Here is a 22928-nt window from a genome sequence, read left to right on the forward strand (position 1 = left end):
TTTATTTATTTATTCTCTGATCTTATTATGTCCCTCCACCTACTGACCTAGGGCCTCATTTTTTCTTGTTTTTCTAGTTTCATTAATTGTGAGTTTAGACTGTTCATATGGGATTGTTCTTCTTTCCTGAGGTAAGCCTGTATTGAAATATACTTCCCTCTTAGCATGGCCTTCTGTGTGTTCCACAGTTTTTGTGGTGTTGAGTTACTGTTTTCATTTTTCTCCATATATTGCTTGATCTTTGTTTTTATTTGGTCATTGATCCATTGATTATTTAGGAGCATGTTGTTAAGCCTCCATGTTGGTGGGATTTTTTGTTTTCTTTGCATAATTTCTAGTTTCATACATTTGTGGTCTGAGAAGCTTAAAATTTCAATACTTCTGAATGTACTGATGCTGTTTTTGTGGCCTAATATATGATCTATTCTTGAAAATGTTCCATGTGCTCTTGAGAAGAATATGTATCCTGCTGCTTTTGGGTGGAGTATTCTATAGATGTCTGTTAGTTCCATCTGTTCTAATGTGTTGTTCAGTGCCTCTATCTCCTTACTTATTTTCTGTCTGGTTCATCTGTCCTTTGGAGTGAGTGGTGTGTTGAAGTCTCCTAAAATGAATGTATTGCATTTTATTTCCCTTTTAATTATTAGTATTTGTTTTACATATTTGGGTGCTCCTATGTTTGATGCATAGATACTTATAATGCTTCTATCCTCATTGTATTGACCCTTTATCATTATGTAATGTCCTTCTTTGTCTCTTATTACTTTCTTTGTTTTGAAGTCTCTTTTGTATGTTACAAATATGGCAACTCCTGCTTTTTTCTCCCTATTAGTTGCATGAAATATCTTTTTGCATCCGTTCACTTTTGGTCTGTGTATGTCTTTGGGTTTGAAGTGAGTGTCTTGTAGGCAGCATATGCATGGTCTTGTTTTTATTTCCATTCAGTAACTCTGTCATTTGTTTGGTCCATTCTGTCCATTTACTCTTAAGGTGACTATCAATAGATATATGCTTATTGCCATTGCAGTCTTCAGATTCATGGTTACCAAAAGTTCAAGGGTAGCTCCCTTACTATCTAACAGTCTAACTTAACTCACTTAGACACTATTACAAACACAATCTGAAGGTTCTTTTTTTAATCTTTCTTTTTCTTCCTCCTCTATTATTTATATGCTAGGTATCTTATACTCTTTGTGTATCCCTTGACTGACTTTCGGGGTAGTTGACTTAATTTTGCATTTGCTTAGTAATTAATTGGTCTACTTCCTTTACTGTGCTTTTATTTTCTCTGGTGACAGTTATTTAGCCTTGGGAACACTTCCATCTATAGCAGCCCCTCCAAAATACACTGAGGAGATAGTTTGTGGGAGGTAAATTATCTCAGCTTTTGCTTATCTGGAAATAGTTTAATCCCTCCTTCAAATTTAAATGATAATCTTCCCTGGTAGTGTATTCTTGGTTCGAGGCTCCTGTGCTTCATTGCATTAAATGTATCATGCCACTCTCTCCTGGCCTGTAAGATTTCTGCTGAGAAGTCTGATAGCCTGATTTGTTTGTCATTTGTATGTGATCTTTTTCTCTCTCTGGCTGCTTTTAAAAGCCTGTCCTTATCCTTGATCTTTGCCATTTTAATTATTATATATCTTGGTCTTGTCTTCCTTGGGTCCTTTATGTTTGTTAGATTTGTGTACCTCCATGGCGTGAGAGACTATCTCCTTCCCCAGATTGGGGAATTTTTCAGCAATTACCTCCTCAAGGGCACTTTTCCTTTTTCTCTCTCCTCTTCTTCTGGTACACCTATAATGCAAATATTGTTCCATTTGGATTGATCACACAGTTCTCTCAATATTTTTTCATTCTTAGAGATTCATTTTTATCTGTTTTTCAGCTTCTTTGTATTCTTGTTTTATAATATCTATTTCATTTACCATCTCCTGTACTTCATCTAATCTTCTTTTAAATCCCTCCATTGTGTGTTTCATTTTGGATACTGTATTTTTTAAAGTTTCTATCTCTTTCTTGAAGTCCCCCGGAGGTCTTGAAAAGTTTGTGTAGCTCCATGAGAATGTTTATGATTTTTATTTTAAAATCTCTTTCAGGAAGATATGTGATTTTAGTTTCACCGGGGCCTCTTTTTGGTGTTTGTCTCATTTTGGTTTGTACCAGGTTCTTCTGACGTTCCATATTTGTAATAGTAACTTGGTGTAGGCCGCACCCTCCATTGCCCAGAAGCTCTGCTTTCTGGAGCTGCTCTGCCCCTGGAGCGATGGTGAGGGTCACAAGTGACCCGTGATGGTACCTGCCAGGAGGAAATGGCTCTTTCCTGCTTCCTGGCTGCAGTGCCTGTGTCCACTGCCAGGACCATTGGGCCGATCATGCAGGGAGGTACCTCTATGCTACACCCTTGTAGCTGCCATAGGTAGAGCCACCCTATGGCTGGCCTGTTGCAGTGATGGAGGCAATGGGTTTGCATGCATGTGCTGGCAGGGAGGAAGAAGTGGCAGGCTGCTTATCATGGTGGGAGTCCTTGGGGCTGCCTTACCAGCCAGGGGTTGGAGCACCTGAAGCTCTGAAAGTTCCCAACCTGCTGGGCTGAGTGCACCAGGATAATTTTGTCCACCTGTCCTTTTCTCTTGAGCAGGAAGCTGTGTGTAGTCCTTGCCCATTTAGCAGCTCTCTCACTGTTGTGAAGTCTCTCAGAGTGCCCGTCTTTCTTTTGTCCAAGAGTGACCAGTTATGGATATCTGTTCTCTACAAGCAGCTGAATCTCAGAGTTCCGAGTATTCTGCCTGTCTTAGCTCTCCAACCCCACTAATCTTCAGAGCACCATGTAATGTAGGTTTGTGCTCCCCAGCAGATTTCCAGTGCTGCGTATTCAACAGTCTTAAGCCTCCACCCCCTCTCAGCTCCATTTCTCTTCTGCCTGCCAGTTAGCTGGGGTGGGGGAAAGGCTTTGGTCCCGCTGGTTCTTGGCTTTGCTACTTTACCCTTTTCTGTGAAGTCTGCTCTTTTCCCCAGATGTAGTCAGTCTGTTGCAGCCTTCTTTTCTGTTGCTCTTTCAGGATTAGTTGTATTTGCTACATTTTCATATATGTGGTTTTGGGAGGAGGTTTCTTTCTCAGTTTTCATGCTGCTATCTTTAAACCAATCAGGTGACATGATACTATTCATTGAAAATCCTAAATATACCCCAAAACACTATCAAAACTAATAACTGGATTCAGCGAAGCTGAGGGATACAAAATTAATACACAGAAATCTGTTTCATTCCTATCAACTAACAACAAAATAGCAGAAAGAAAAATCTGGAAAACAATTACATTTATAATTGCATCAAAAAGAATAAAATACCTAGGAATAAACCTAACCAAGGAAGTGAAATACATATACTCTTAAAAGTGTAAGACACTCGTAAGAAATTAAAGAAGACACAAGTAAGTGGAAATCTATCCCATGCTCATGGATAGGAAGAGTTAATATCAAAATGGCCTTCTTGCCCAAAGCCATTTACATATTCAATGTATTCTCTATCAAAATATCAACAGCATTTTTCAGTGTTAGAAAAAAGAATTCTAAAATTTGTATGGAACCACAAAAGACCGCAGTTAGCTGAAGCAATCCTGAGAAAGAAGAACAAAGCTGGGGGTATTACACTCCCTGACTTCAGGCCATATTACAAAGCTACAGTAATCAGAACAATATAGTACTGGTACAAGAACAGACCCAGAGATCAATGCAATAGAGTAGAGAGCCCAGATATAAACCCATGCATATGTTGTCAATCAGTATACAGTAAAGGAACCATGAATATATAATTGGGAAAAGACAGCCTCTTCCTTAAGTGTTGGGAAAACTGGACAGCTACATGCAGGAGAATGATAATGATTTACTGCCTAACTACATACTCAAAAGTAAACTTGCAATGGATCAAAGACCTGGATGTATGACACGAAGCCATAGCACGCTTAGAAGAAAACACAGGCAAAAATCTCTTGAATATAAGTATAAGCAGTTTTTTCCTGGACACATTCCTTGGGCAAGGGAAACAAAATAAACAATGAAGAAGTTGGACTACATCAAACTAAAAAGCTTTTGTATAGTAAAGGACACCATCAGCAGAATAAAAAGGCAACCTACAGTATGGGAGAATATATTGGTAAATGATTTATCTGATAATGGGTTAACACCAAAAATATATAAAGAGCTCACTTGCCTCAACACCCAAAAAACAAATAAAACAACTCGATTAAAAATGGGTGGAAGATCTGAGCAGACATTTCTCCAAATAAAAAATACAGATGGCCAATCAGATTGTGAATCATTAGGGAAATGCAAATTAAAGCCACAATGAAATACCACTTCACACCAGTTAGAATGGCCACTATCAAAAAGACAAGAAATAGCAAGTGTTGGTGAAGTTCTGGAGAAACAGGAACCTTGCTTCACTGTATGTGGGAATGTTAATTGCTGCAGCTTCTGTGGAAAGCAGTATTAGGTGGGTTCCACAAAAAAATCTAAAAATAAAAGTACCTTTGAACCCAGTAATTCCACTTCTAGGAATTTACCCCAAGAAAACAAAATCCCTGATTCAAAAAGATACATGCACCTGTTTTCATTGCTGCATTATTTACAGTAGCCAAGATAAGGAAGCAACCGAAGTATCTGTCAATATATGAATGAATAAATAAGATGTGGTACATAGACACAATGAAATATTATTCAGCCATAATAAAAACAAATCCTTCTATTTGCAACATGGATGGATCTGGAGGGTATTATTCTCATGAAATAAGCCAGATGGAGAAAGACAAATATCATACAATTTCACTTAATTTGTGGGATTTAAAAACAAAGCAAAACAAGGAGCAAAACAGCAGTAGACTCAGAGACAATTAGAAGTTACTTGTGATTATAATGGGGAAGGGATATTCTTTCCAAGGTATATGAACAATGTTAACTGTCACATAAATAAGATTTCATAAATTAGTACTATGTGAAATGAAATAGAATGCTAATGCGATTTTCAAAAGAATAATAATAATGTAATTGAGATGTGTTTAAGTGTAATCCGTGAACCCAGCTAATTAGAAAATGAAAAAATGGAAAATATTGGAAATATTAAAATCTTTCTATATCATAAAAGCAAAACTTGTTGAAAGGTGAATGGAAATAGCTAATGAGTCATTTTGTTAAAATCAGTTATATTTATCATACTTTAAAAAATTGCTTTTATGTTATGTTGAAAAGATAAGGCTGCTTTTTAGTCTTAAATGAAAGAAACCAGTTGGCAAAAACAATTTTCTATACTGTATAACATGGTTGAGATACCACTAGGTAGCAAACATCTCAGTAATTCAGTTTAAGCACCTAGAACCACAATTTTATTCAAATACATTTTTTTTCTATTTGGAGTTAATCATTTCTAATTTAGGGCTTTTAAAATAAATTATCATTTGCCTTATGTTATATTTGCCATTGATTTGAGGCTTAGGGAAAAATAGGTGCTTGGTCCTGTTTTATGTTTTGGCTGTCTAAATATATATAGCATAGTACTAATAAAATTTACGAACTGGTCTATTGAATAAAAACATATAAGCAGTTGCCTAGCCTTCTACTGTGATGAAAATCTAGGGAGGCTGAGTCCTAAATGTTAAGTGTAAACTCAGTTTGTTACTTGTTATTTAATTTGTTATAATGAACAACAAATATGTTTCCTTATTTTTATTTTCAGTGGACAGGAGTTATGAAGAACTGCAATGGCTACTTAATATGATTCAGAATGATCCTGTACCTTATGTAAGGTTAGTTTTTATGCTATTAATATTTGTTTTTGTAAATATTAAAGTAAATTGAATGATTTCAGAAGATCATGCATCAAACAAGTCTTTATTTTGATAATAAAGTATATGTTACTCATTTATTCATGTTTTTTAATTTTACTTATTTTTTCATTTGCCTTTGAAAAGACATTTAAAAAATGTATTATTAATAATGTTTATTCCTTGCAACTTAACATGTGATTTCTGTTGTAACTTATAACTTTATATAGTAATTTGTAGTGTACACAATGGATGTCTTACCTATAGAAAATTATGAAACCTCTATGTTAATTGATTCATTCTATTTTAAAAGTAATTATTAGTGATGTTTTGGTGTATCTCATTTGTTCCTTTTCTGTCTTATATAGAAACTCAATTTTTATTAAATAGATTTTAGATTAAATAATGTAATACAACATTATTAAAAGTTTAGAAAATAAATGGAATATGAAAGAAAAATCTCAGTCCTGACACTAACAATTTTGTTTAAATTTTCAACCATTTTTGTTTTTCTTTCTTTGCACATAGTAGATTCTCAAATTTTTGTTCGTTTTAATACTCTGATTTCATAAGTAAAGTTTGAAAGCTGAAAGTAACTTGGATTATAGCCAGTCCAACTAGAAACAAGAACATAGACCTACAGACATTAATTTTTTTGCTCACCTTTACACATCAATTGGCAGATAGTTGTTTTCTTGTAAGAAGACGTGCAAAGAAACTCTCCCTTCTCACCTCACTAAAATACATTTTTTTTGAGGAATCACATAAGCAATTTCAAATCCCTTAATGGAGACATTATCTCTAGGCAACAGTAGTTTTTCAGGTTGGTTATAACAGTGAATTTTTGGGTAAGTCACCTTATATTTCAGTGTTTCAAACAATGCTTATATAAATATTCTTTGTACAAAGTTTTGCTGTTAATATTTCATAGTTCTTGATTTGTGATCTAATGATCTAAATTGTAATTTGTCCTTTTGATTGATGTATACTAAAGGTAAAGTTGACATGGATAAAAGTCTCATAACTATCCATTATAAAGTACATATTCATAAAAGAGGACGGTCAGGAAACCAGCCTCATATCTTACCTAACAGAGCTTAGGCATTTGAGAGTTTATGCTAGATTCCTACTGATAGCAAGTAGGAGCAGAAAGTGTATATACAGTATAAGTAAAGCTTATCATGCATTCTTTTGTATTTTCAATTCACATCAACAGGACTAACATTAATATGAGATCTTGTTTATGAGATCTTGAAATTGTGTTTTGAAGACCATTTTTAGTATATAATGTATAATACTCAAAGTTACTACATTTCTAAATTATATACTGCATGATCTAAATGAGTGCTTTTGAAATATTCTGGAAACTGTTAATATTCAAATTTCAAGAGCATTGTATTTACAATCTGAGCAGAAAATCTATCTAAAGATATTTCATGATTATTTTTGACATTTTCTTCTTAATTGATGTTACTTATATATATCACCAACAGGGAACCTCTTAGGCTTTTCTTTTCTTTTTTTTTTTTTTTTTGAGAGGTCATCTCTCATATTTATTGATCATATGGTTGTTAACAACAATAATATTCTGTATAGGGGACTCAATGCACAATTATTAATCACCCCCAAGCCTAATTCTCAACGGTCTCCAATTTTCTGAAGCATAACGAACAAGTTCTTACATAGTGAATAAGTTCTTACATGGTGAACAGTGCAAGGGCAGTCATATCACAGAAACTTTCGGCTTTGGTCACGCATCATGAACTATAAACAATCAAGTAAGATATGATTGTTCATTTGATTTTTTTTTGAGAGGGCATCTCTCATATTTATTGATCAAATGGTTGTTAACAACAATAGAATTCTGTATAGGGGAGTCAATGCTCAATGCACAATCATTAATCCACCCCAAGCCTAATTCACGTCAGTCTCCAATCTTCTGAAGCATAACGAACAAGTACTTACATGGTAAATAAGTTCTTACATGGTGAACAGTACAAGGGCAGTCATCACAGAAACTTTTCGGTTTTGATCACGCATTATGAACTATAAACAATCAGGTCAAATATGAATATTCGTTTGATTTTTATACTTGATTTATATGTGGATCCCACATTTCTCCCTTTATTATTATTGTTATTATTATTTTTAATAAAATGCTGAAGTGGTAGGTAGATGTAAGATAAAGGTAGAAAACTTAGTTTAGTGTTGTAAGAGGGCAAATGTAGATGATCAGGTGTGTGCCTGTAGACTATGTGTTAATCCAAGCAGGACAAGGGCAATAAAACATCCATGGATGCAGAAGATTTCTCTCAAAACAGGGGGGGTGAGGTTCTAAGACTCACCTCTGTTGATCCCCAATTTCTCACCTGATGGCCCCCCTGCAACTGTGCTTGTCTTAGGTTGTTCCTCCCTTGAGGAATCTTACCCGTCTCTGGCTAACCAGTCATCTTCCTGGGCCATACAGGGAAATGTAAAGTTGGTAAGTGAGTGAGAAGCCATATTGTTTTAAAAGGTTAGCTTTTTACTTCTTTGCATATTTATGCCCTGTGGCTTCTATGCCCAGCATTTGTCTTGAAGTATCTTTACCACTTGGAGGAATTATGATACTCGGTAAATTCTATTTAAGGATTGTAATTACGAAGGAAGAAGAAAAGCTATAGAGGTAGCAGACGGAAGAAAACATGGGAAGATTGATTATTTCTTTGACATATCTTCTTGTAGAGTAACTTAAGCATGTATAGGTCTTAAATGACTAATTAAATTGTGCACACTCATTAACATAATAGGAATACAGTTACATAACCAAAGCAGACCTACAATTACCAGCCATCTCCAGTGAAGCCAAGAAAACCAGTTAGGCACCCTAGGCATTTGTGAAAATTTGTCTATGATATGATGGATATTGTCCAACTGTACTTGAACAGTCTGAGAGAAATCAGACAAATTAAAACAGCCCATTCCTGGGAACTGTTCACATCCCATATGTTCTTTTAACAATAGATAGTCTGTAGTTGTAAGATTTTGGAGCGCTACAACTTGCACTTCTCCTAATTCTTGGTTGAGTTCCAACAGTGTAGATCCAGTCAAATTTGCTGTTTTACTGTATGCACAGGCCAGCTTAGATATCTCCTTCTTCATTCCAATGGCAAGTCCAGGAACAGGTGGGATGAATGCAGCTACAACTGCAGCATCGCCTGGATCTTTCTTGAGGTTTTTTGATGATCATCTTCTGGTATGACTCTTCCAGAGAGTGCTGATGTTGGAAGTTCTTCTTCATATCGTATCTTAGTTCATTTTTGGGGTAGCCCAATTAGGCTTTGATCCTCGGTATAAACACAAACAGACCCTTTGCCCACACTTTGATATGCCCTTTATAACATTGTGTAGAACTCATTGGAGGTCACCACACAGGAACTGCCTTTTTTTTTTTTTTAAAGAGAAAGGAATATTATCAGAAAAGTGTACCTCCATAGCCGATCATCTGACACCCTTTACGTGATCAAAATTAAGGATATTTAAAGCATGCATTAATCGTTGATTTACAGTTAGTTTTATCCTATCATGGAGAAATACCCCTTTTCTTTTTTTCTTTTTTTTGTTATCTTTAATCTACACTTACATGAAGAATATTATGTTTACTAGGCTCTCCCCTATACCAGGTCCCCGCTATAAATCCCTTTACAGTCACTGTCCATCAGCATAGCTAAATGTTGTAGAATCACTACTTGTCTTCTCTGTGTTGTACAGCCCTCCCCTTTCTCCCATCACCCCCATGCATGCTGATCTTAATATCCCCCTTCTTCCCCCCCCCCTTATCCCTTCCTACCCACCCATCCTCCCCCGTCCCTTTCCCTTTGGTACCTGTTAGTCCATTCTTGGGTTCTGTGATTCCACTGCTGTTTTGTTCCTTCAGTTTTTCCTTTGTTCTTATATTCCACAGATGAGTGAAATCATTTGGTATTTCTCTTTCTCCGCTTGGCTTGTTTCACTGAGCATAATACCCTCCAGCTCCATCCGTGTTGCTGCAAATGGTAGGATTTGCCCTCTTCTTATGGCTGAGTAGTATTCCATTGTGTATATGTACCACATCTTCTTTATCCATTCATCTACCGATGGACATTAAGGTTATTTCCAATTCTTGGCTATTGTTAATAGTGCTGCAATAAACATAGGGGTGCATTGGTCTTTCTCAAACTTGATTGCTGCGTTCTTAGGGTAAATTCCTAGGAGTGGAATTCCTGGGTCAAATGGTAAGTCTGTTTTGAGCATTTTGATGAACCTCCATACTGCTTTCCACAATGGTTGGAATAGTTAACATTCCCACCAGCAGTGTAGGAGGGTTCCCCTTTCTCCACAGCATCACCAATAATTGTTGTTGTTTTTCTTTTGGATGGCAGCCATCCTTACTGGTGTGAAGTGATACCTCATTGTAGTTTTAATTTGCATTTCTCTGATAATTAGTGATGTGGAGCATCTTTTCATGTGTCTGTTGGCCATCTGTATTTCTTTTTTGGAGAACTGTCTGTTCATTTCCTCTGCCCATGTTTTAATTGGATTATTTGATTTTTGTTTGTTGAGGCGTGTCAGCTCTTTATATATTTTGGACTGTTCATTTGATTTTTATACTTGATTTATATGTGAATCCCACATTTTTCCCTTATTATTTATTTATTTATTTATTTAATGGAATGCTGAAGTGGTAGGTAGATGCAAGATAAAGGTAGAAAACATAATTTAGTGCTGTAAGTGGGCAAATGTAGATGATCAGGTCTGTGCGTATAGACTAAGTATTAATCCAAGCTAAACAAGGGCAACAAAACATCCACAGATGCAGAAGATTTCTCTCAAAACAGGGGGGTGAGATTCTAAGCCTCCCCTCTGTTGGTCTCCAATTTCTCTCCTGATGGCCCCCCTGCAACTGTGCCTGTCTTAGGTTGTTCCTCCCTTGAGGAATCTTACCTGTCTCTGGCTAACCAGTCATCTTCCGGGGCCATACAGGGAAATGTAAAGTTGGTAAGGGAGAGAGAAGCAATATTGTTTGAAAAGGTTAGCTTTTTACTTCTTTGCATATTTATGCCCTGTGGCTTCTATTCCCAGCATTGGCCTTGAGGTATCTTTACCACTTGGAAGAATTATGATACTCGGTAGTTTTCTATATGAGGCATGAATTATACTAAAGGGTTGTAATTAGGAAGGAAGAAGAAAAGCTATGGAAATAGTAGACGGAAGAAAACATAGGAAAATTGATTATTTCTGTCACGTATCTTCTTGTAGAGTAACATAAGCATGTATAGGTTTTAAAGTACTAATTAAATTGTGTACACACATTAACAAAATAGGAATACAGCTATATTACAAAAGCAGACCTACAATTACCAGCCATATCCAGTGAAACCAAGAAAACCACTTAAGTACCCTAGGCATTTGTGAAAACTTATCAATGATATGATGGATATTGTCTAACTGAATTTGAATAGTTTTAGAAAAATCGGACAAATTAAACCATCACATTCCTGGGAACTGTTCACATCCCATATGTTCTTTTAACAGTAGATAGTCTATAGTTGCACGATTTTGGAGCACTGCAACGTGCACTTCTCCTAATTCTTGGTTGAGTTTCGACAGTATAGATCCAGTCAAATTTGTTGTTTTACTGTATGCACAGGCCATCTCCTTCTTCATTCCAATGGCAAGTCCAGGAACCGGTGGGATGAATGCAGCTACAACTGTAACAACGCCAGGATCTTTGTTGAAGTTTTTTGATGATTATCTTCTGGAATGACTCTTCTAGAGGATGTTGATGTTGGAAGTTCTTCTTCATATCGTATCTTAATTCGTTTTCTGGGTAGCCAAATTATGCTTTGATCCTCTGTATAAACACAAACAAATCCTTTGCCCACACTTTGAGATGACCTTTATACCATTGTGAAGAACCTATTGGAGATCACTACACAGGAACTGCTTTTTTTTTTTTTTTAAGAGAAAGGAATATTATCAGAAAAATGTACTTCCTTAGCTGATCATCTGACACCCTTTACGTGATCAAAATTAAGGATATGTAAAGTATGCATTAATCATTGATTTGCAGTTAAGTTTTATCCTATCAGGGAGTAATCCCCCTTTTCTATTTCTTTTCTTTTCTTTTTTTTTTTTGTTATCATTAATCTACAATTACATGAAGAATATTATGTTTACTAGGCTCTCGCCTGTACCAAGTTCCCCCAACAAACCCCATTACAGTCACTGTCCATCAGCACAGGAAAAAGTTGTAGAATCATTACTTGTCTTCTCTGTGTTGCACAGCCCTCCCCTTTCTCCCACCCCCCACTTTATGCATGCTAATCATAATAACCCCTTTCTTCTAAACTCCTCATCCCTCTGTTCAAACCCACCCTCCCCAGTCCCTTTCCCTTTGGTACCTGTTAGTCCATTCCTGGGTTCTGTGATTCTGCTGCTGTTTTTTTTTTTTAAGATAATTATTTTTTATTAAAGGGTAGTTGACACACAGTATTACATTAGTTTCAGGTGTACAACACAGTTATTCATCATTTATATACATGATAATTCTAGGTACCAGCTATCACCATACCAAGTTGTTACAATATTTTGACTATATTCCTTATGCTATACATTATATCCTGGTTACTTATTTATTTTACAATTGGAAGCATGTACTTTTTTTTTTTGTGAGGGTATCTCTCATATTTATTGATCAAATGGTTGTTAACAACAATAAAATTCTGTATAGGGGAGTCAATGCTCAATGCGCAATCATTAATCCACCCCAAGCCTAATTTTCGTGAGTCTCCAATCTTCTGAAGCATAACGAACAAGTTCTTACATGGAGAACAAATTCTTACATAGTGAATAATTTACATGGTGAACAGTACAAGGGCAGTCATCACAGAAACTTTCGGTTTTGCTCATGCACTCTGAACTATAAACAGTTCAATTATGAATACTCATTTGATTTTTATACTTGATTTATATATGGATACCACATTTCTCTCTTTATTATTATTATGTTTAATAAAATGCTGAAGTGGTAGGTAGATACAAGATAAAGGTAGAAAACATAGTTTAGTGTTGTAAGAGAGCAAATGTAGATATCAGGTGTGTGCCTGTAGACTATGTGTTAATCCAAGCTAGACAAGGGCAATAAAACATCCATGGATGCAGAAGATTTCTCTCAGAACAGGGGGTGAGGTTCTAAGCCTCACCTCTGTTGATCCCCAATTTCTCACCTGATGGCCCCCCTGTGACTGTGCCTGTCTTAGGTTGTTCCTCCCTTGAGGAATCTTACCCGTCTCTGGCTAACCAGTCATCTTCCAGGGCCATACAGGGAAATGTAAAGTTGGTAAGTGAGAGAGAAGCCTTATTGTTTGAAAAGGTTAGCTTTTTACTTTGCATATTTATGCCCTGTGGCTTCTATGCCCAGCATTTGTCTTGAGGTATCTTTACCACTTGGAAGAATTATGATACTCGGTAAATTTGATATGAGGCACGAATTCTATTTAAGGGTTGTAATTAGGAAGGAAGAAGAAAAGCTATAGAAGTAGCAGGCGGAAGAAAACATGGGAAGATTGATTATTTCTTTGACATATCTTCTTGTAGAGTAACTTCAGCATGTATAGGTTTTAAACTACTAATTAAATTGCGCACACACATTAACATAGTAGGAGTATAGTTACATAACCAAAGCATACCTGTAATTCCCAGCCATCTCCAGTGAAACCAAGAAAACCAGTTAGGCACCTTAGGCATTTGTGAAAACTTATCTATGATATGGTGGATATTGTCCAACTGAACTTCAACAGTCTGGGAGAAATCAGACAAATTAAAACAACCCATTCCTGGGGACTGTTCACATCCCATATGTTCTTTTAATAGTAAATAGTCTGTAGTTGTAATATTTTGGAGAACTTCTCCTAATTCTTGGTTGACTTCCAACAGTATAGATCCAGTCAAATTTGTTGTTTTACTGTTTGCACAGGCCAGCTTAGATATCTCCTTCCTCATTCCCATGGCAAGTCCAGGAACTGGTGGGATGAGTGCATCTACACCTGTAGCAGTGCGTGAATCTTTGTTGGGGTTTTTTGATGATCATCTTCTGGCATGAGTCTTCCCGAGAGTGCTGATGTTGGAAGTTCTTTTTCATATCGTATCTTAGTTCATTTTCGGGGTTGCCAAATTAGGCTTTGATCCTCTGTATAAATACAAACAGACCCTTTGCCTACACTTTTATATGCCCTTTATACCCTTGTGTAGAACTCATTGGAGGCCAACACACAGGAACTGCTGTGGTTTTTTTTTTTTTGTTATCATTAATCTACACTTACATGACAAATATTATGTTTACTAGGCTCTCCCCTATACCAGGTCCCCCGTATAAACCCCTTTACGGTCACTGTCCATCAGCATAGCAAAATGTTGTAGAATCACTACTTGTCTTCTCTGTGTTGTACAGCCCTCCCCTTTCTCCCACCCCCCGCATGCATGCTAATCTTAAAACCCCCCTTCTTATTGCGCCCCCTTATTCCTCTCTACCCACCATCCTCCCAGTCCCTTTCCCTTTGGTACCTGTTAGTCCATTCTTGAGTTCTGTGGTTCTGCTGCTATTTTGTTCCTTCAGTTTTTCCTTTGTTCTTATACTCCACAGAAGAGTGAAATTATTTGGTATTTCTCTTTCTCTGCTTGGCTTATTTCACTGAGCATAATACTCTCTAGCTCCATCCATGTTGTTGCAAATGGTAGGATTTGTTTTCTTCTTATGGCTGAAGAATATTCCATTGTGTATATGTACCACATCTTCTTTATCCATTCATCTACTGATGGGCATTTAGGTTGCTTCCAGTTCTTGGCTATTGTAAATAGTGCTGCAATAAACATAGGGGTGCATCTGTCTGTTTCAAAGTGGAGTGCTGCATTCTTAGGGCAAATTCCTAGGAGTGGAATTCCTGGGTCAAATGGTAAGTCTATTTTGAGCATTTTTAGAACCTCCATACTGCTTTCCACAATGTTTGAACTAATTTACATTCCCACCAGCCGTGTATGAGTGTTCCCGTTTCTCCGCAACCTTGTCAACGTTTGTTGTTGTTTGTCTTTTGGATGGTAGCCATCCTTACTGATGTGAGGTGATATCTCACTGTGGTTTAATTTGCCGTTCTCTGATAATTAACGATGTGGAGCATCTTTTCATGTGTTCTGTTGGGTGTCTGAATTTCTTTTTTGGAGAACTGTCTGTTCGGTTCCTCTGCACATTTTTAAATAGGATTATTTGTTTTTTGTTTGTTGAGGTGGGTGAGCTCTTTATATATTTTGGATGTCAAGGCTTTATCGGATCTGTCATTTACAAATATATTCTCCCATACTGTAGAGTACCTTTTTGTTATATTGCTGGTGTCTTTTGCTGTACAGAAGCTCTTCATCTTAATATAGTCCCACTTGTTCATTTTTGCTTTTGTTTCCCTTGTCCGGGGAGATATGTTCAAGAAGAGATCACTCATGTTTATGTCTAAGAGATTTTTGCCTATGTTTTTTTTTTAAGAGTTTTATGTTTTCATGACTTACATTCAGGTCTTTGATCCATTTTGAGTTTACTTTTGTATATGGGGTTAGACAATGGTCCAGTTTCATTCTCCTACATGTAGCTGTCCAGTTTTGCCAGCACCATCTGTTGAAGAGACTTTCACTTCCCCATTGTATTTCCATGGCTCCTTTATCAAATATTAATTGACCGTATATGTTTGGGTTAATGTCTGAAGTCTCTATCTTTTCCACTGTTCTGTGGCTCTGTTCTTGTGCCAGTACCAGATTGTCTTGATTACTATGGCTTTGTAGTAGAGCTTGAAGTTTGGGAGTGAGGTCCCCCCTACTTTATTCTTCTTTCTCAGGATTGCTTTGGCTATTCGGGGTCTTTGGTGTTTCCATATGAATTTTTGAACTATTTGTTCCAGTTCGTTGAGGAATGTTACTGGTAATTTGATAGGGATTGCATCATATCTGTATATTGCTTTTGGTAGGATGACCATTTTGACGATATTAATTCTTCCTAGCCAAGAGCATGTGATGAGTTTCCGTTTGTTAGTGTCCCCTTTAATTTCTCTTAAGAATGTTTTGTAGTTTTCAGGGTATAGGTCTTTCACTACTTTGGTTATGTTTATTCCTAGGTGTTTTATTCTTTTTGATGCAGTTGTGACTGGAATTGTTTTTCTGATTTCCCTTTCTATTTGTTCATTGTTAGTGTATAGTAAAGCCACAGATTTCTGTGTGTTAATTTTGTATCCTGCAACTTTGCTGTTTTCCAATATCAGTTCTAGTAGTTTTGGAGTGGAGTCTTTAGGGTTTTTTATGTACAATATCATGTCATCTGCAAACAGTGACAGTGTAACTTCTTCCTTACCAATCTGGATTCCTTGTATTTCTTTGTTTTGTCTGAGTGCCGTGGCTAGGACCTCCAGTACTGTGTTGAATAACAGTGGGGAGAGTGGGCATCCCTGTCTTGTTCCCGATCTCAGAGGAAAAGCTTTCAGCTTCTCGCTGTTCTGTATGATGTTGGCTGTGGGTATATCATATATGGCCTTTATTATGTTGAGGTACTTGACCTCTATACCCATTTTGCTGAGAGTTTTTATCATGAATGGATGTTGAACTTTGTCAAATGCTTTTTCAGCATCTATGGAGATGATCATGTGTTTTTTGTCCTTTTTGTTGATGTATTGGATGATGTTGATGGATTTTCAAATGTCGTACCATCCTTTCATCCCTGGGATGAATCCCACTTGGTCATGGTGTATCATCCTTTAGATATATTTTTGAGTTCGGTTTGCTAATATTTTATTGAGTATTTTTGCGTCTGCATTCATCAGAGATATTGGTCTTTAATTTTCTTTTTTGCGGGTGTGTTTGCCTGGTTTTGGTATTAGGGTGATGTTGGCTTCATAGAATGAGTTTTGGAGTATTCCGTCCTCCTCTATTTTTTGGAAAACTTTAAGGAGAATGGGTATTATGTCTTCTCTGTATGTCTGATAAAATTCTGAGGTAAATCTGTCTGTCCCGGGGGTTTTGTTCTTGGGTTGTTTTTTGATTACTGTTTTAATTTCTTTGCTTGTAATTTTGTTTGTTTAACTTTTGTGTTTCTTCCTTAGTCATTCTTGGAAGGTTGTATTTTTCTAGGAAGTTGTCCATTTTTTCTAGGATTTCCAGGTTGTTGGCATATAGGTTTTCATAGTAGTCTCTAATAATTCTTTGTATTTCTGTTGGGTTCATTGTGATGTTTCCTTTCTCGTTTCTGATTCTGTTGATGTGTGTTGATTCTCTTTTTCTCTTAATAAGTCTGGCTAGAGGCTTTTCTATCTTGTTTATTTTCTCAAAGAACCAGCTCTTGGTTTCATTGATTTTTGCTATTGTTTTATTTTTCTCAATTTTGTTTATTTCTTCTCTGATCTTTATTATGTCCCTCCTTCTGCTGACTTTAGGCCTCATTTGTTCTTCTTTTTCCAGTTTCGATATTTGTGATGTTTGACTACTCATTTGGGTATTGTTCTTCCTTCTTTAAGTGTGCCTGGGTCGTTATATACTTTCCTCTTAAGACTGCTTTCGCTGTGTCCCACGGAAGTTGGGGCTTTGTGTTCTTGTTTTCATTTGTTTCCTTATATTCCTTGATCTCTATTTTAATTTGTTCGTTCATCCATTTATTATTTAGGAGCATGTTGTTAAGCGTCCATTTGTTTTTGAGTGTTTTTGTTTTCTTTGTATAATTTTTTTCTACTTTTATACCTTTGTGGTCTGAAAAGTTGGTTGGTAGAATTTCAATCTTTTGGAATTTACTGAGGCTCTTTTTGTAACCTAGTATGTGGTCTATCCTGGTGAATGCTCCATGTCCACTTGAGAAGAATGTGTATCATGTTGCTTTTGGATGTAGAGTTCTATAGATGTCTATTAGGTCCATGTGTTCTAGTGTGTTGTTCAGTGCCTCCGTGTCCTTATTTATTTTCTGTCCAGTGGATCTATCCTTTGGGGTGAGTGGCATGTTGAAGTCTCCTAAAATGAATGCATTGCATTCTATTTCCTCCTTTAATTCTGTTAGTATTTGTTTCACATATGCTGGTGGTCGTGTGTTTCGTGCATATATATTTAGAATGGTTATATCCTCTTGTTGGACTGAGCCCTTTATCATTATGTAATGTCTTTCTCTATCTCTTGTTACTTTCTTTGTTTTGAAGTCTATTTTGTCTGATAGTAGTACTGGAACCTCTGCTTTCTTCTCTCTCTTGTTTTCCTGAAATATGTTTTTCCATCCCTTGACTTTTAGTCTGTGCGTGTCTTTGGGTTTGAGGTGAGTTTCTTGTAAGCAGCATGTAGATGGGTCTTGCTTTTTTATCCATTCTGTTACTCTGTGTCTTTTGATTGGTGCATTTAGCCCTTTTACATTTAGGGTGACTATTGAAAGATATGTACTTATTGCCATTGCAGGCTTTAGATTTGTGGTTACCAAAGGTTCAAGGTTAGCTTCTTTATCATCTTACTGCCTAACTTAGCTCGCTTATTGAGCTGTTATATACACTGTCTGGAGGTTCTTTTTTTCTCTCTCTTCTTATTCCTCCTCCTCCATTCTTTATATGTTGGTTGTTTTATTCTGTGCTCTTTCATCGTTCCTTTAACTGCTTTTAGTGTTTAGTTGATTTTATGTTTTCCCTTTAGTCAGTATTTTTTTGGTCTGCTTTCTTTGCTGTGATGTTATTTTCTCTGGTGACATCTGTTTAGTCTTACGAGTGCTCCCATCTAGAATAGTCCCTCTAGAATACCCTGTAGAGGTGGTTTGTGGGAGGCAAATTCTCTCAACTTTTGCTTCTCTGGGAATTGTTTAATCCCTCCTTCATATTTAAATGATAATTGTGCTCTATGCAGTATACTTGGTTCAAGGCTCATCTGTTTCATTGCATTAAATATATTATGCCATTTTCTTCTGGCCTGTAATGTTTCTGTTGAGAAGTGTGATGATAGCCTAATGGGTTTTCCTTTATAGGTGACCTTTTTCTTTCTTTCTAACTCCCTTCAAAACTCTGTCCTTGTCCTTGATCTTTGCCTTTTTAATTGTTATGTGTCTTGGTATTGTCCTCCTTGGGTCCTTTCTGTTGGGAGTTCTATGTATTTCTGTTGTCTGTTCGATTATTTCCTCCTCCAATTTGGGGAAGTTTTCAGCAATTATTTCTTCAAGACACTTTCTATCCCTTTTTCTCTTTCTTCTTCTTCTGGTACCCGTATAATATGGATATTGTTCCTTTTGGATTGGTCACACAGTTCTCTTAATATTGTTGTATTCCTGGAGATCCTTTTATCTCTCTCTGAATCAGCTTCTATGTGTTACTGTTCTCTGGTTTCTATTCCATCAATGGCCGCTTGCATCTTATCCATTCTGCTTATAAATCCTTCCAGAATTTGTTTCACTTCTGTAATCTCCTTCCAGACGTCTGTAATCTCCCTCCAGACTTCATCCTTTAGCTCTTGTATATTTCTCTGCATCTCCGTCAGCATGTTTATGATTTTTATTTTGAATTCTTTTTCAGGAAGACTGGTTAAGTCTGTCTTCTTCTCAGGTGTTGTCTCTGTAATCTTTGACTAAAATTTTGCCTTTTCATGGCTATAGAGATAGTTAGCAGAGCTGGCACCAGTGACGGCTGGAAGAACTTCCCTTCTTGTTGGTTCGTGGCCTCCCTCTCCTGGGATAACAGCGACCTCTAGTGGCTTGTGCTGGGCAGCTGCGCCTTCTGATTCTTGCCTGGCTGCTGTGGAGTTTATCTCTGCTGTTGCTGTGGGCATGACCTGCCTTCAGCCCCTGCTCCAATATGGTAGAGCCGCATTGGAGGTGGAACAGCCGGGTGGCTGTTTATCTCTGTGTGGGGCCTCCGAGCTGCCTTGCTATCCAGGGTTTTAGGGTGCCCAGAATTTCCTGCTGCTGGACTAAGTGTCCCAGGATGCTTGTCTCCGGCTGTGGGGTCCCTGTCCCTTTAAGACTTCTAAAAAGCACTCGCTTTTCTTTGTCCCCGGGGTACCAGCTGCAGGGACCCGCTCACAGGTCTTACTGTCTTATTTCCCTAGTATCTAGGACCCCATGCATACACTGTGTCTGCGGTCTGGCACGGCTGGCTACTGCTGGCTACGTAGTAGTCCTGGGCCTCCTCTCCCTCCCTGCTCCAACTCTTCTCCTCCTGCCTGGAGCTGGGGTGTGGGGCACTTGGGTCCCGCCAGGCCTTGGCTTGTATCTTACCCCCTTCTTTAGGCGCTGGGTTCTTGTAGGTGTGGATGTGGTCTGGATGTTGTCCTGTGTCTTCTGGTCTCTCTTTTAGGAAGAGTTGTCTTTGTTGTATTTTCAAAGTATATGTGGTTTTGGGAGGAGATTTCTGCTGCTTTACTCATGCCGTGATCTTGGCTCCGCCTCCCTCTTAGGCTTTTCTTAAAATGTGTTTAGTTTAGCCCATTGTCACACTCATGGTTGAAATTCAACATGTCTTAAAAATCTGTAATGACAATGAATGGGCACAGGGTAGAAGTGTTACCACACAGCAGTTATTTTATGTGTATATTTTTGGTGTCTTGGGACATCTGTCTCTATTTTTGCATTTCTTTCTGTTTTTTTATACTTTGAAAAGGAATTCTGTCCTTTTGTTTTTGTCCCCATTATTCCTTTTCCCTTTTTTCCCATTTATTTATTTATGGTTTAATTGATATTTTAGTTTCAGAAGTACATTATGATATTTGTATATATGGCAAAATTATAAAATAATAACATCTGTCAACATAGTTAAATTTTTTTTTTCCTGTTCTAAGAGCTTTTAAGATCTATTCTCAGCAACTCTCAAATGTGGAACACAGTATATTGTTAAGTGTAGTTACCATGGTGTGTACATTACATCCCCGTAACTTATTTATTTTAAAACTGGAAATTATACCCTTTGACCCCCTTCACCCGTTTTACCTATTCCCTGCCCTTTTGAAACCCTTAGTCTGTTCTATTGCTTTTTCTTGTAGTCATTAAGTGACCCACATATAGAATTACTCTATTCTGCTGTGTTAATTGGATAGAATTTTTAATTTTAAAGATCAGCAACGTTTGTATCTTCTAAAAACAGTGGAATTACTCTGGCCCAGCCCAAATATAAGTATTTTATTTTTATAATCCTTGGTTTATTTTTACTCCTAATGCTAAAATGGCTTTCAATAAGAAGTTTTAAAATATATATTGATTTTCTATTTCTGTATTATTACGTATGTCAGAGTTACTGAGTTTGGTAGAATTAGATAAAGCTCTGTATAATTTTGGGCTGAACACCTTAAAGTCTGGAGGGAAAATACTGTAATCCTTCCCTTGTGAGGTAGAGGTAAGAACATCATTTCTGCAAGGATGCTTCCTTGACTCTCCACACTAGCTCAGGTGTCTCAAGTCAGAATCACCCATAAAATCCTGAAGTTCTTCCTATACTCAAGTACTTCCTGTATTTAAGTATTAGTGTTATAGTTTGATTATCTGATTGTTTCTGTCTCCTCATGGGAATGTAGTTCCAAAAAAGGCAGGGACCATTACAACTTTTGCCATTGTATGTATAGCACATAACATAAGCCTTGCAATTAGTTGGTTAAATAAATATATGTTAAACAAGTGGCTGGATGCAACTTTTCCCTTTTTCCTCTAATCATGTATATGTTTAGCTTAATTCAGATGTTAAAAATGATTTTAGCTCTATGTGGACAATAGTATATAGAAAAAAACTTTATTATTTTAAATGTTTTGGAAAGCAGTCATTCTTTTATGTTGAATTCAGTTTCAAAATGTAGTAATAAGGTTGTCTACTTTCCTTGTCCTCTGTCAATAGATTTCCAGATTGTAAATCAGCTCTTCATTAAGATATGTTAAAAATTTAAACTAAATAAATACACTTTCGTAAACCTGTATATTTATCTGAGAAATTACTAACAACTTTTTTTCCCACCATGAAGTTGCCATTCATTTTACATGCCTGATAAGATGATAATCTAGGTGTATAGTTTTGCAATAAGTACTTAAACTGGTACACTGTTTAAAATGAAATTTACATTTGAAGATTACAGTTCCCTTTCAATGAGAACTTTTAAAAATAGTCATACAAATTTGGAAAAATATAAAATCACATTAAGAAGAAGATGTAAAAAGAGTGTATAATTAATTCAACCAGAAACAACAATTCTTAGCATTTTGGATTATTGCTCTCCTGTCATTTCTGTGCATGTGCATACTTTTTACATTGATAGGAAGAACTGTTATATTTGCTTTAGATTGGGTAGGATTATTTTAAAGATGACATTCTCATTTTAGAATCAAGCATGCATATGATGACAATGTATCAGTTAGTTCCTCAGGGAACAAACATCCAATGCTTTTTTTCCTGCGAGATATTGAACGTTGGTTTTGATTTGATTCCATTTCTTATTGATAGTGTTTAGCAATGGAATTGGACTAGCTCACCAAGAAATTCTCAGTTGTTTGGGAAGTAATGTTTTTCCTGTTATGAACATTAAATAAGCCCATGACTTTCTCAGGATTTGCTTCTGGTCTGTTTCAGATGTCTGCATATGTTTTTTGTGAATTTTCATATTTAATCTCTGAAAAATTAAGTGTAAGATTCTCATTGTCTTTCCTTAAAATTTATCTCCTCTGGATATTGCTTTGAATGTTTAGAAATTTATAAATATTTCTTGTAAAAGCCTTCTGTCATTTAAACTGTAAAGAGAAAACTCTCAAAAGTGTGCATACTTTGCTAAAAGTAATAATTATGCTAATCAACTTTGCTCTTTTGCATTTTTTATTAATTTCAAAGATATCTACGTAGTACCTAACTCATTGGACTGTCTGTAAAAAGTTTTTAATGATCTGAGAGTAAATTAACTTAAAGTTTTATTAGTTAAGCCTTACCACTTTGAGGCATTTGGGGTATTTGGGTTTGTTTTGATATTTAGGGTAATTGGGAAAGCAGCCTGATAGAAGATAAGCTTTTTCATGCAAATTAAAAGTATAATAACATTAACATCCTCTAAAGAACAAGCTCAACCACATTATTTTAAAGGTGTTAT

General features: G+C 36.5%; 1 protein-coding gene across 12 annotated transcripts in view; it reads left to right on the plus strand.

Moving 5' to 3' along the window:
* TAF2 (TATA-box binding protein associated factor 2) overlaps nt 1-22928 on the plus strand; it is a 149746-nt gene that overhangs the window by 72090 nt on the left and 54728 nt on the right. For all 12 annotated transcript variants that reach the window (XR_008996211.1, XR_008996210.1, XM_057497794.1 and 9 more), the window contains one exon: nt 5732-5801. Coding sequence is in view for 10 of the 12 variants with exons in the window: in XM_057497794.1 (XP_057353777.1) it covers nt 5732-5801 (70 nt within the window). In the remaining 2 variants the exon portion in view is untranslated. The remainder of the gene's footprint in view (nt 1-5731; nt 5802-22928) is intronic.

Source organism: Manis pentadactyla, chromosome 3, assembly GCF_030020395.1.
Source record: "Manis pentadactyla isolate mManPen7 chromosome 3, mManPen7.hap1, whole genome shotgun sequence".
Taxonomy (NCBI): Eukaryota; Metazoa; Chordata; class Mammalia; order Pholidota; family Manidae; genus Manis; species Manis pentadactyla.